We start from the raw sequence: 15,602 nt of genomic DNA on the forward strand, positions 1-15,602 counted from the left end.
GTTAGCGCCTGTTTCTGTGGTGATGTTCTGATATGGCTGCATTATGAGGAGCCAGCGGCATTATGGGATGTAGCAGAAGTGTGCAGTGACCCCGCTCATTGGAAGGAAACAGTCTGTGCAGCAGCAGGAACAGCCAGACGAGCTTAAACACACACTCATCCTCTTCTAGGCGCGCGCGCTCCCTCGCGCGTGCGCAGCAGCCCGCGGCCATGCCTGTGTTCAGTGGCCTGTTGAAGGTGCGAGTGTGTGAGGCTGTGGACCTGAAGCCCACCCCGTGGGCCCTGCGTCACGCCGTGGGGAAGAGCGGCTCCTTCCTCCTGGACCCGTACCTGGCCCTGAACCTGGACCAGACCCGACTGGGTCAGACCGCCACCAGAACAAAGACCAACAGCCCCGCCTGGCACCAGGAGTTCTGCACGGAGGTGCGCGAGGGCAGGAGTCTGGAGCTGTCGGTGTTCCACGACGCGCCCATCGGCTATGACGACTTCGTGGCCAACTGCACCATCCAGCTGGAGGACCTGCTGCAGAACGGAACCAGGCACTATGAGGACTGGGTGAGTGTGTGGAGGGATTTACCCCCATGGGGGGCAGTCATGCATCCATATTATCTATTGTCTCCTTTAATCCATTATATGTCTTTTAAATTTTGATTTGAATCCACATTTGGGGGGGCTGTCACATCCTTTGGCCCCCCATTTGCTCCTGTCTATATCCGGCCCTGGATTAACCCCCACCAGCACAACCTGTGCAGAGAATCCACAGTTAGTCCTGCATCATTTGCATGGTAAAATTTGACTAAATGTTCTCGGCAGATGAACTCTATACTCACCACATGGCTCTTCTATTACAATACTCCAGATTTCCTCTCAGACAGATAAAGAAATCAAATATTTATGTTTTTCTCCTCCACACACACACATAAAAATGGCTTTTTATTTATTTATTTGTTTTGAATGAGTGTTTGCATTAAGCAAATTTGATCAAATATCGACTCACATTTACAGTTATCCTCAGGGGATTCCCTCACTTTTGTCGTTTTGTGTTATTTATGTTCCTCTCATCATCATTTTTTGGAATAATTCCACCAATTTTGTAAAGTTTGTACATTTAGTTTCAGATGACGCCCCCTTTTTACTTTTTTCCACATGAATAAACTGCTCAATGGATTGTGGTTTATATTCTGGAGTATTCTCGCACAGACTTCTGGGAAATTTCAGGTTTTTAGAATTGTAGGCGGTCTGAAATCCTTCACTACTCACTCTATAGCACGTTCATCGTTTTGTTGTGCTGTCCGAATCTACCGTTCCAAAATTGAATGCTAGAAATTTCCCAGAATTCTTTGCGAAAAACTAGTGTGCATCCATACTTACTACATTGGCGAATATAGACCACAATGCATTGCATGTGAGCAATTTTGGCAAAAAAAAAGTGTTTAAATATAATTTTTTTCAACGTTTTCATCATCAGAACACAGTGGAATCACAAATAGATGCCGTAAAATGTTCGTATTTATTTGATTTTCACTTCATGAAATTAATGACGTCATATCTGGTGCTTAAAAAAGAAAAAGTAGTGAGCGAGGTGTCTGAATTTCTTTTAAATCCAGGGCACTAGATAGTTTCGAACGTAGTCGTAAATTCGAACAGCCTTCATTATATAGTAATGAAGGAATTCTGACACAAACCAAGACTGTTGATCTCGAGGTCGTCCTGTAAAAAAGTGAAGAGAGAAAAAACACGTTTTCTGTTTTATATATAATCTGATTCTGAAGGAAGATTTATTTTGGAAAACTACTTGATTTTCGTCATCATGTCCGACTCATTCTGGAATATATTGTTAATACATCTTCTGCTTTCTTAAAGTGGCTAAATAGCATCCCGGAGCTAGCAAAGTTAGCAAAAAGCAAATGTTTTTGGAAACTTTTTTTTTTTTTTTTTTGTAAGAAAACTGCATTAAACAGACACATTTTTTTGTGACAGTTGTTCCCACATACCATAAAAATGCAGAATATTAAGCAACTGGCTGTCTAATGTTACAAGAATGATGCTGCAAAAAGTTACACACATTTATAATTATTATATTTAAAAAAATACCAGTTTTAGTGATTTTATTTTGTGTGTATTTATTCGTCACACCTTAAAAGTCAGACGATGTGGAAGTTGGCGTCCGATTTTTTACCTTCCACTTTAACATTTAAGAGAAAGTCAGAATCCCATTTTGATGGTTTCTACACTAAATCTATAAATAACGTTTTAAGCTGATGTTTTACAGAGGAAGAAGATAAACATTACCCCCAACTGGATGCCCACTTCAGCCTTGCCGATCCGTGACTGAAAAAGGTTGTGGGTCAAGTACAGCAGCAGGTCTACATCTAAACCATAAAAATATGCTGTTTACTGGATTCCAGGTGGTTGTTTTTCGCCCGCTCCGTCGCAGACGAGGAGCTGTCGGGACATGCGTTGCATCTGAGCTGGGCACCCCCCCCTCCTCAGTGGCCTTTAGTTGTCTCTGCATTCCTCATCACTCCTTTTCGGAGGAGTCCTCGTTTTTTTTTTTTTTTTTTTTTTTCGTTTAAAAAGTGGCTCTTCTTGTTGCCGGAGTGCTACATGCAGATCTGTGTCCGGATAAAGGGCCGCTTGTTCTGCGTCTGTAGTTTCCGTCTCCTGTTTTAACATGTGATCTTGTCTCGTTTGCTTCAAGTGAAAAAAAAAGCATTTTTTCTATCATCATATTAGAAAAAAAAAATCACATTTAAGCCTAATTTTTTTGTTATACATATAAAGCAAAACTTTTTTATCTCTTATAACAAAAACTCTCATAAAAACAAGCATTAAAACTGTTAAACTGATTTAATTGCAACAGCAGTTCAGTCAGATGGTGTTTTTTTTAAATGACATGACTCCTGGAGGGTTTTTGACATAGACGCTGCCATCAGCTGGATTAACATGTGATCATGATGTAATGTTAGAAAAAGGAGGCAACAAAATGACTTTAATTAATCTAAACTCCGAAGCTCATTTTAGCCGCGGATAATCTCTGTGTTTTACTGTTGACGTAAAGTAAAATTTCACAGACAGAGGCGGAAAGGTAAGACTTTCAGTGATGTAATGTTATGCAACCGCACAATGCAGGCAAATGCAAACGACAGGCGCGTGAGCTCAGCTGTTCGGAGCGAGGTCGGGGATTATGGATCGGCCCCCGTGGATTGATCACATGCTATCGATCAGGCAGCCGTCGATGCATCTGCCTCGGAGCGGCGCGCTCTCCCACTTGGCCCCTCTCCGCCACATTACTCACCACCACCCGTGCTCCCCGCGTCTCCTCTCCTCCCTCACTGTAAATTCCTCACTCGTCTTACAAACACCTCACCCCCCCTCCTGATCTCATCGTTTAACTGTCATCTTCCCTTCCCTCCACTTAAAACCTTCTTTTCTTTTCTTTCTGGTGCTCCTCTGTTTGGAACTTTCAGTTCATGATCACATTGGAGAAGCTGTCAGATTCCCGGATCGAGGCTCTCTTTGGTTTGTCTGGAGTTCTATCAGCGATCATACATTTTGCTGTGTCTGTGCCCGTCTTTGCTAAAGGTGGGTCTTTAACACCTGTGGATGCAACCCACAAGACCAGAGGTGTCCAAATCCAGGCCTCGAGGGCCGGTGTCCTACTTGTTTTCCGACCAACCTGCCATCGAAGCTCCTTATTGGACAAACACACTCGATCAAAGTAATCAGCAGCAGCAGCTGGAGGCCGGCCCTCAAGGCCTGGTTTTGAACACCCCTGTATTAGATTAACATGTTTAGGTTCTACTCTGTGAGTTCTGGTAATATTTGTCCAAGAACCTTTACAACAGAAGTCTCAAACTCAATTTGAGACACTTGGAACCCCAATGGAGTTCCATTCAAGCCAAAAATATATTTTTGCGTCCACAGTCTATACAGTCTATATATATATATATGTATATATCACAATACACCAGAATAAAATATATTTTCAGTTATTCTCTGAAAAAAATGGAAAACAATGTCATTAGTTACTTTTCTCTGACTTTATTTATTTTTTTAAAGTGCACAACAGTTTCAAGTTTCTTAGAAGGAAAATAAATTTTTGCAGCAATAAAAATAAAAAATAAAAACAATAGAAACGATATAAACTTTTCTATTGCCCACATAGTATTTATCGTCATATCGTGCAGCACTAATTAGGGCATCAAAAACGTAATTTTAAAAAAAATCTGTGTACAAAAATACTACCTAAATAACCCTTAGTGTAAATAAAATCTGCGTTTGTGAAATGAGGAGATCAGATATTGGGCATTTTGTTTTGTAAATGGGAAGCAAAATAAATAAAGACGCAGGATTTGTTTAGATTTATTAAATCTAACGGGAGTTACTAGTACGATGAAGACGTGATCTGATGGAACAGTAGGCGATGACAGCCTCTACAGCTCCACAGAAGGGAGCCAAACTCCAGACAGACCAAGATATTTGGCTCACCACATGTTTTTTTTTTTTTTTTTTACAAATAGTAGCAAACAAAGCATTCATTTGCATCTTCGACACAGAGAATAGATTAAGATGTGTGTACAAATCATTGTTTGTCCCTCTACTTACTCAGCATGTAAACTACTTTAAAATTGCTTCATTTACCTACCATAAGCTCTCAAAAGTTGACTTATTTTTGATGTATAGATGTTTTAAATAGAAAAAAAGGTTTCTGCAGACTTATTAAATATTCACAGTCTCCTTTTTCTCAGCGTCTGACTGTTTTCCAGCCTTTTACCGTGGCCCACTTGGCCCGCACTAAATGTAGAGCACAGCGATGTCCTCAGCATTTATCAGCTCTCCTTGCTTTATGCCTGCAGGTAAGGTTACGACATGGTTTCAATATATGTTTAAAAAAAAAAAAGGTGCTTGAGGAAGTGATGAAAGTTAGGTGAAACGCATTAAAGCAGGCGAAGGCGCAGCTCAATGAGCCACTCAATGGCCATGAATGGGTCTGACGTGACCTCGCATCTAAAGGACGCGGAGGCCAGTGTTATGTGGAGACTGAGTACACGGATCCGACCAAATGGTTGACGTCCTGCTGTTTGGATGAACGCTGTTGCTTGTGTACCTCGGCTCCCGTCTTTAACACTTCCTCCGCCCTTCTGCTGCTTCTCACATCTCGCCTTGTCAGCTCGCCGCAGTTCTCTTGTCGCAGCACTTCCTCTTCTCTTTTGTCTCCCACCACCTCTCCAACTCCCGTGGACCCGAGTGCCGGCGCCCGCTCCACGCTGCTGGTGAAATATTAACCAGGCTTTGATGCTTATTAATTGTCCCACTCGGTAATTGAGATGCTTGACGGAGCTCGTCCCCATGGTGACGAGCAGCAGGCTGTCCCCTTGGTGACAGCCTCTCCCCCACAGACACACCAGAGGGAAGGATGGGTACAGCAGCATCACGGAGAGATGGAAATACAGCAGAACTAGTTCCACTTTAGGCACTCAAGTCACTTTTAAAGTGAAAAATCTTAAAACCTTTCACTCGTCTAATAAATCCCAAACTATAATCAAATATCCCAACATTTTTTTAGACTTTCTGTTCATGTCTTCTCTCCACTGACAGCAAACCATGTGTGCCTCACATTTAGTCATGTGGAAACGGCCTCCAGATGAGCCTCATGCTTCTCCATCAAGGCTGGAACATTCCTCCAGCTACATCATTCAGATGAATTTTAATAAGGTCTTTTGGCTTCATTTGCAAGTTCATAATTCAACTACATCAAATACTGATTTATTTTCTAAAATTTGTGTTAAAAGTCTGTTTTATTTTTTTTTTAATTACTTTTTACACAACTAATTGCATAAATTGATTAAAAGCGGAATTTATTTAAACAGCATTAAACATTTTATCATTAAAACAAACCAAAAATGCTAAAAAAAATGAGCATTAATAGGTATTTATTGAATTGTTTTTATATTAATTTTCTAATAATTTACATTATTAAGGTTTTAAGCCCTAAAATTTAAATTAGTATTTTTGATTACCAACTGTGTAGTTTATATCAAATTGTACTAAATAAGTAAAATAACATTTTTAGCAAAAATGAACATGTGCTCCTAATCCTATATTTTAATACATTCGTTTATTTTGGTTATCTTTGTAAAGTCTGTTGGTTTTCACTCTACCATGGGTTTTGTGGCACTGTGAAGAACCTAAAAATACTCTATTTTCTTTAATTTTGCGTTAATTGGTGGAAAAGTTCAGTTTTGGCCGTATTGGATTATTATTGTCACTGTACAAGAACTTAACATCAATGGTAAGAAGATTTATAATCATTCTTAATTTATTAAACCTTTTTACTCACTTTTTACTGGCTGACATGCATTTTTTTGTTTAGCATTTTTAACAATTATGGGTCTGTAATAATATATATTTTTAAGTTTATGCTTAAACTTTGTTCTCTCTACGTCTACAGTTTTGCAAATACACAATTTTTTAAAACTTTTTATCAAAAATAATGAAAAGCGAATTATGAAGAATGAAAGAAGATGTGAACATGTGAAAATGAACATACAAAAGAATGCATTTATGTCAAGGTTTTTTAATTTGTTCTGTTTTTTACTGCACATCTTAATTCTAAAACTCTTTTTTATTAAATGTTTTATGTTTTAATTTTAGTTAAAAATTATATATCAATATATCAAAACATGACTCCGATCATCTTGTCATATATTTTAAAAATGATCTTAGTGATGTTTTATTTATGATTATACTATTTTCATATCCAAAATAAAAAAAAACCTCACTGCTTAAGTTGTTGCTGTTATTGTGGAGCAACCCCGCCCCCTTTTCCTCCCCCTGTTGCTGAAATCTCAGAGCACGTTACATATATGATCGTTTTTAAACAGTATTTTTCCATTTTCTAATTTAAAGTTGTTCTATAAAATACTCAGAAATCATTTTTTAGCTTAATTTTCTCTATTTATGTCCTCCATCATGAGTTAAATGCCACAAGAACATGTTAAAAACAGCAAAAATACAATTTCATCAGAGTGGGCCTTTAGTTATATATTTAAAATCTATCATCAAAAGTTGTCATCTTGAGCAGTTTTCTCCTTTTTTTCTCTCCACTCATGCATCCTGTTACGTAACATCAAAAGTCAATCTGTGTAATGTACACTGAGATTAATTGAAATTTCAGCTTAAATGCTACTAATTTAATTGGAACGTACCAGGTGCAGAAAGGAACGGGAGGGTTCTCACTTTGCTTTTTATTTGTGACTTTTAGTACTGAAAAGTAGGACGGATATTTTCCTCAGTTTTGTTCTTAAGTGGGGGAGTAGTGATGGGAGTTTTGCCGTCGACCAGGGAGGTGAGGCTGCAGCGACACATCTCCTCTGGGGAGGGGTCTCTAAGTGGGAGCGCAAGGAGACTGATTTACTGATAGAAGATAAGCCAGCTGTCCGGTCTGTCTCAATAATAAAACATAAAAAAAAGCAGGCAGAGGTTTAACTACAAAACGCTTTTTGATTGTCAGTTCTGTCCATGTCTCAGCAGAAAAGACGTTGATTTACATTTTGTAATCGGCACCGAGCACACGGCTGAATGACATGTTAGCACAGATGCACACTAAGGAAGAGTTGATAGAAGTCAGAAGGCCAGCAAACAGTGATGACGGTTACTTTACCACCATGTTTATGCATCTGTCAGTTTGTTATTTATCAGTCAAACCCTGTCAAACATCTGTTTAATGTACAGTGAAATCCTCTCCTGCTGTACAACAACTCATATCCTGAAATCTCCTTCTGTGCCTGTTCTATTTTTATCTGAGTTTTTAGTGTTTGGGCCAAATTTTGTACAGCCAGAATAATTATTTATATATATCTAATTTTTCATATATCCTAAAAATCATTTTAGATTATTACAATTATTTGTTTTGATCAATTCTGTGTAATACTAGCTTAAAGGGACGCCAAAGGTCAGTTCTACAATATATGTTCATATAAATCCTACCGATCCAAATCTTAAAATACATTTATAAATGAGTTTTTGCATTTCAAAGTTTTCTTTTTATAAGTTACTAAACGGCACATTGATGTCTCCTTTGTGCATGAACACAAGCTACTGGTGAATTTTTGTTTTTTTTAACTATGGCTACAATGATTTGTTGTCATAATCAATTATTTCAATCGCAAAAATGTGTTGACACAGGTTTATTGTCGATGAGTTGTACTATCCAAACATGTCATCGAAATACTATTCAAATAACAAAGGTGCAATAAAATACAGGGATGAAACCAAGTCCTCACCTTCCCAAATTTGACATAAATCAGGAAGTACTGAATGTTGCAGTTCCAACAAAGACCACGCAGAAGTCAGAATGACTTCTTGGAGTGTATGTTAAGTTTGTTTAGAAATCAGTCATTCTGGTATCATTAGAGCTCTAATTTTCTGATTTAGAAATGTAGTTTTTGATTTAAAGTGGGTTGACTAATGGGTGGTCTGAAGAAAGCTTCAAATTTTACTTTGTTTAAGCACTTTTGCCATTTTGTGTCAATGGACAAATCTAAAGTTCATTTGTGTGGACAATATGCCCAGTTCTTCTCCGCTGTATGTGTGTTTATAGATGCTTCATTAGCTGCATTTCCGTTATACATAAATGTTATCAAAATTCTATAAATGTTGAAAAAGAAATCGCAATTACACTGTTTCCATTAAGCTGGAATAAACAAACTAAATCACACAATAAAAATATAGATGTGAGCAGTAGACATGTCCAGATTTCTGCCAGAACACTAGAGCTCATCATCTATCAAAAGAGACGTCGGCATCTTGTTCAGGCCATGGAACGGCAAGCTACGTGGGAGCAGGTATGAATAAAGCGATTTTGGGAAATCGTGGTTAGTGATTCCACAGATAAGCTATGGATCAAACAATTCCCCATGACACACTGAACTTTTGATGAGCTGTGTGATGCTGTGGAGCCTCTTGTGGTACCCGCTAAGGGTGGGATCCGGTTGTTGGTCACGTGACTCATTTAATTCAAAAAAAGTGTTTCCATGGCAGTTTTGCAAATTATGTCGATTTCAATCCACTTCAAAACCATCTCCTCCGAGCGCGGGTCTTTTTAAAATTGTCGTGTTTTCATTAGGCAAATTTAAATCCAATTTGCGCAGTTAAATAGTCAAGGGAAATGGAACTACTGAATATTAGAGAAGTCTGTAGTGTCTACCTGGAACTGTTCATGAAAGTTCAGGGGTTTTTGGTAAGCTCGTCAGTTGCCATGGCGTTGGAACATTGTCGCAAACATATTATGTGACAGCTTTCTTTTGTTTCTGAGTAAAATTTGTTGAAGTGTACAATAAAATTGGATATTTGCAAATAGACAATGGATTTGCCATCATCAGAAAGTCTTGGACTTTTGTTTGATGTATTTCTTATATTTACTGATGTAACTTTTAAAGTATTTCATGCCTTTTTATGGTGGATTAGACATTTTTAGCAGCAGCTACAATATGTTGCAGTTGCTGCAAATGTTGTTGCTGTTTCCCTGGAAACAGAGAACAGCCTGTTGCCTGCATCTCTTCTAAGGAATGAACAGCGATTGCCTTGGAGTTTGGATACGCGACACCAATCTGAGGTCTCGTGTGACTTCTATATCCTGGATTTTGTTTAGACGTGCAGATGTTGAGACCATGAAATACACAAGATGGAAGTGGAGACATGTCAGGAAGTAGCTGCTTTTCAGGGAAAAATCTACACGTGTTAATCTGATGTCTGATTATCGGATAACTGGCGTTATTGGATAAAGGACATTGGATTATCCTGACTACATGACACTTATAAAAATCAGATATCGCAAGAAATCAGATAGCGATTGGATGTTTGGTGTGCTTGTCGTTGCGTTTCAGTCGAGTGGCCTCTCATTGAGAGAAAGGAGAAAAGGGTTTTCCAAAGAGGAGAAAGAACTGAGGGATTTCTCCTTAAAGAGGAGAACTTGAAGGAGAAGATGAGGTGCAGAAATCTCTTCTGTGTACATGTAAATACTTCAGGCTGGAGGTCGGTGGTGTTGAGCTTGGAGAAGGTGGACACTTACAGACCCTTAACCTAACCTTGCCCCACTGTGACATCAACCACATCGTCCTCCACCTGTTCAACTATTGTGGGTTTGCACATATGTACACTCAAACACAGAAATCTTTTTCACCAAAACATAAATTGAATGAAAAAAACTTTTAGTGTTGTTAATTTTACCTTGGTTTTCTCCATTGCTTAGAGAACTGGACTGAGTGAGTGTGATACACCCTTCACCCATTCTCACAGGACGCGGTTTAGGTGGCAGTTTCAATGTTAAGCCAATGTATGGACATGATCTGACGTTCTGGGGCGTAATTTGGGTATCGGGTGCGACACGTCACTCAAGCAGCATTTGAGTCGTGCAATTATGGCGGCAGCTGGGGCGAGGTTGGTGTCAACCAATCAGGGATTCAGCTTTGGCCAGGTGACATTTTTAGTAACTCAGTTAGGGATTTTCATCCTGAACTTATATCAATTTTCTTAACCTGCTGGGGCTGTGGGGTTGGTGGAGAGTGTTCCGATCACAGTTGGGAGAAAGCGTGATACACCCTGGACAGTAGGGGTGTAGGGAAAAATCGATTCTGTGAAATATCGTGATATTTAATTTGGTGATGCTTGTATTAATTTAAAATGCGGACAAGATGATATTTGATTATTAGTGATTAGTGAGAACAACAAAATCTCGCGAGAACTAGCTTGTGTTAAACGTTCAGTCTCATTGGTTCAGTCAGCCTCGTAGTTTTTGTTTCATACGAGACATGTACTCGTTAGTATGATTTAGCTTTTTCAAAGTCATACTCTAAAAAAATGAAAATGGTTCTGGTACAGTCCTGGGATATATTGTGATATATATATATATATATATATATATATATCGCATTGTGAGATATTTATTGTGATACGTATCGTATTGCTCCATTCTTGCTAATACACAAACCTACTGGACAGGTCCCAAGTCAGTCATGGAGGAGAAGCTCCTGCTACGCTAGCCAGCCACCCAGTGGACAACGTAGCAATCTAGCGACCTCTGGGTCACAGACAGACGGAAGTAACATTTAAAAAAGGCTGTCATCTAGATGCAACTTCTGCTGCAGGAGTGAAGTACGCCACTCCAGGAGAGACTCCGAATGATCTGGTGAACCCAGACCTGGCGACGTGGTTGCCGGCACCTCTGTATAGCTCTCCAAAACATATAAACCCAAGCTACTCGCTCAACATCATCCATGTTTTCCATGATCTAGCAAAAAAATGAAGTCCAGTAAAACATTGGCGGTAGCTCCTCCCACATGTGGTAAGGAATTAAGGACATTTTAGGGCAGGCGTTAAGCAGTGAATTTGAATGAATGAATTTTCAATACATTTGGTGTGAATGCAGCTTTATTGTCAGTTCCAACCAAATGAAGTCAATTCAGTTGGCATTATTGTGGAATCTGTCTGTCGCCATGTTGGAACCAGATGTCCTCAGTGAGCTCTCATTGGTCCATACCTCTACGTTGCTATGGCAACCACTCTCTCCTATCAGGAGGGAGCTCGTTTCAATTAGAATCTCGAGAAAATCTGTCAATCAAACTTTTTGAACGTTAATCTCACCTACTTTTATTGAGGCATCTGATTGGTCGGTTTATAACTTAAATGATTCGCACCACCAAAAAAAAATATAAGGAAAAAAAATAGAATTAGCTAGAATGTTAAAAACATGTAGCAGAGCAAGAATGGCTGTTTATTTCTCAACGGAAATCTATGAGACTAGATACTTTCTATTTGGAATGCGAGGGGGGAGGAGTCACTTAGTCCAGTTTATATACAGTCAATGCTTTTCTCTAATAAAGTTGCTGTTTGAAATCGTCCATAATCTTGTCAGTGTTTGTGTCTTTCAGCCAGTTTTTTGTATTTCTGGGTACATTTGGGCTAAAATAGGTGAAGTTGATGCATAAATCCATGAGATTTCAGTGGCACCCTCACAGCCAGCACATTTTATTACAAGGCTGAACAAACTGCAGCCCTGCGAGACGTTTCTGAACTTTGACAGGGAGGTTAGAGTCCTTTTTTTAGCAGCCCTTAATTGCTGACTGTGGCGCTAGGCATATTTGACCCTTGCCCTTCCTGACGTGGGGAGGGTGGGTTGCAAAATATTTTTATCCTTAAGAGACGGGTCACGGCTGTGAAAACGCTAAAAGAACTAGTGTCAATGAAAGTGCTAGACCTTGAAGAAATTGAGAGATAAAAAATACTGACGTCTGTCTGCTATGTTGCATCATTTGGAAAGAAAATAGCAAAAAAAAAAAAAAAAACGAGATTCCACCATACAAACATATTCATGTTATCCCGGTTTATGCTCCAAAGCAGCCAGATTGAATTAAAGTTCTGCCTTCTGGCATCTTTGTACCTTTGCCCGTCACTATCATCCGCTGCCCCACCCTCCCACTCTCCTCTTTCACAACTCTGATTATCCTTGAGGTCACGGCTCTGTTTACATCATCCCTCATTTTATTCCTGACCTACAGACTTTATTCCCTTTTCGTGGCAAGTGGCCGGACAGTGACATCATGCACCCCACCCTTCGGCGACCTACTGGATTAGTGGGACAGGCTGGATTTAAAAATGTGTTGTTATCACAGTGACAGTGGCCCGCGCTCCCCCAGCGATGCCACAGCAGGTCAGCCATCCAAGTGTTCACGCTGCAGGGCTGCTTTGCAGTGAAAGGAGGACGAAAAAAGAAAGACGATTAGACAGCTCAGGGACAGCAGGCGAAACTAATATATATCTGTGGCACTGAAACATTAGAAAAGCATTTGGGGACACAAGTTTGAAGGTGAAATCAAAGACTTCTTTTGCATTTCTTTGAATGGATTGTTGTTTCTTCCACCCATAAAGTTTCCTAACTGTTCATAAGGCGACTTTATGAACTGTTTATCGCAAATAAATGTCCAAGATAGCAGATTTGTAGCTGGTGGATTATGGTCTCCATAAAGTTTCTGTGAATCAATATATCGCAAATTTATTGTTATCGCAATATCAGCCTGTGTATCGAAAAAGACGGCTTAAATAAAGCTCTTTTCGCATTTGACCACTCAGATGGACCTCTTTTATGTTAGATACTCCCCTCATTTTGAATATAATTTAAGTTCTGTTGAATTTATTTAAATAAAAGTGATGCAGTGAAATGGAAATTTTTTATTTGTTTTGCTACATGGTCATGTGTCGCAATATTTATCACTAATATCGCACATTGCAAGTTTTTCTAATATCAACGCTTCATCACAAATTTATGTAAACCTGTTTTGTTATATTAACTTTGTTTAATTTTAAGTGATTTTTGAGCTATAAATCAAAATAATATAATTTAGTTTAATGCTGATTTGTTGTTTTTTTTATAATCTGGTGGCAACGTTATATCTGTCTCTTCTTAAATTTGACTTTTCTTCAAAATATTTTTATTAATTTAAAATAAAGTTTAACAAATATTAAAAATATTGCGGCAAATTGGCAATTGCATTTTTTACTTTTACGCTACACCTGCAAACTTTTTCAAATTACATTTTTCGTTTGTTCCTAAATCACAGCGATTTGAATAAAGAAATACTCAGAAATGCAGCGTAATTTTCTTCATATATGTCTTCTATCATGATAAAAATACCACAAAAAGTTATCAAAAAACACAATTTTCATCAGAGTGAGTCTTTACATTGGAGGATCACCGCCTTGATGACGATCAGTGAACTGAAGGGATTTCTGGTTCTAGTGTCATGGTTTCATGAAGACGGGCTCATCACCCTCTATAATATATCCAGTGTTTATGCCTGGGTTAGATAATCATCATCTGTAGGCAGCACCTCCTTAACCATTTGAAAGCTGTAAAGCTGCTTGTTTATCATTGCATCATGACTAATGAAGTCCTCAAGCTAAAATGAGTCGATTAATGAGATAGGCTGTTATATATACAGTAGTTGTCATCAGTTGGAGTCTCTATTTACATTTTTTTAATATGACTTGAGATGTTCAGGATTTTTTCTTTTTTTTTTATCAAAAATTCATTGTTTTTTATTAAAAAATAGAATTACATTGCAGATTCACAGTGGAAACTGGGATGATTAGCTTGTAGCTGCTTTCTAAGAAAATGACATCAGAAACCAACAAGAGCCTCTTTGTTATTTTCTGGAGCTGTCATTGTTCGGTGAGGCTTTGAACCGACCACGTCGACTTTAGTCGAAACACGGGGGGGAAGTTACATGATTGGTTCTGGTTCCAGACAGGGCTTCCTTTTTTTCCAGCTTGAATCCTGGCAGTTTTCAGCCAACAGAGGTGACTGTCTGATCTTCAAAGGCCGCTCATCAGACCGTCTGCCAGTCCATCTGGAAATCACACACTCTTCTTCTTCTTGTGATTCCTGTGATGTCCGAACGGGGAGGATTCCGAAAAGTTCCCTTTAGCTCTGCTTCGTCATTCCTTTTTATCATTATTTTTTTTAAATGTTGCAGCCAAACGACGAAATGATGTGTCTCCTCCCACCAGCGCGCCCCGCAGCTCCTCTTACGTTATTAGCCGTCTGTGATGTTACATTAAAGATGCATGACTCTCACACACCGTCTCTGTCCAGCATGGGTCTCCTGCGCGCCGCTTCACGGCGTGTTGTTGTGCGAACGCGGTCAAGCTCTCTCAAAGCTGGAATTTGTCGTTTGACAGATGGATGTGGGAGGCAGTCGCTGAGAATAAACGCTCCCGAGCGAGACAGAAAGAGCTGTCTGCTTGGACGGCGTTTGCGAGCTGGACGGTCAGAGAGTGGGAGGGGGGGTTAGTTCCACAGTATTGATATAATGCAAGCTTTGAGTGCCCTGTCTGCCTGGTTGAGTGCTTCTCTGTGCTGCTGCATATGGTACGTGTGAGTGCTCGATTCAGCCTGCCTCCTGCTTTATTATTTGATTTTTTTGTCTTCCGAGTGAAAGACAGTTAAGCTGAAATGTGTGTTTAATGCTAACCTTCCAGGATCCCTCGCACGTTCAGCCGGTGCGTTTCAGGGCGAGCGCTGGTGAAGTCTGTATCAGTGTCCTAATTGGACTAACAGGATTAATGAGGCGAACTAGATTCTCCTGCTCTGCCTCCTTCCAACCTTTGTTGTCAGGGCGGGGAACCCAGCGCCTGTGTGTGTGTCTGTACACGCAGTGCTTAAATCCAAGTCACGTTACAATCCATTTACAAAGCATGGGTGGGGGTGGGGGGTGAGTTTTTCTGTTGCACTGCATGTAGTTTTATTGGTGCTAAAAGGGTCAAGGGATCCGTCACTCACCGACGGATATTAATCGGCCTTTTTGTTCCGGCACAGCGGGATTATTATTATTATTATTATTATAAACCTAGAAATATCATAGATAAAATACTTTAATACTCTAGCTGTGTATTTAAACCCATATTTAAAAAAAAAAGTACTTGTATTGAGAATATAAAATAAATACTTTAATAATTTGCACACTAAAATAATAAATACCACAAACTACTAAAAAAAAGATTTTTTTCTCATTTTTAGACAAACTTAATGACTTTGCTTCCTAT

The 15,602-nt window shown here is 39.2% G+C and overlaps 1 protein-coding gene across 1 annotated transcript in view; it reads left to right on the forward strand.

Moving 5' to 3' along the window:
* The first annotated feature begins 209 nt into the window (after positions 1-209).
* The window catches only part of prkcea (protein kinase C, epsilon a), a 40,215-nt gene continuing 24,822 nt past the window's right edge, over positions 210-15,602 (forward strand). The window contains exon 1 of the mRNA XM_024285010.1: positions 210-554. Coding sequence (XP_024140778.1) covers positions 210-554 — 345 coding nt within the window. The remainder of the gene's footprint in view (positions 555-15,602) is intronic.

The sequence above is a fragment of the Oryzias melastigma genome, linkage group LG19 (assembly GCF_002922805.2).
Source record: "Oryzias melastigma strain HK-1 linkage group LG19, ASM292280v2, whole genome shotgun sequence".
Taxonomy (NCBI): Eukaryota; Metazoa; Chordata; class Actinopteri; order Beloniformes; family Adrianichthyidae; genus Oryzias; species Oryzias melastigma.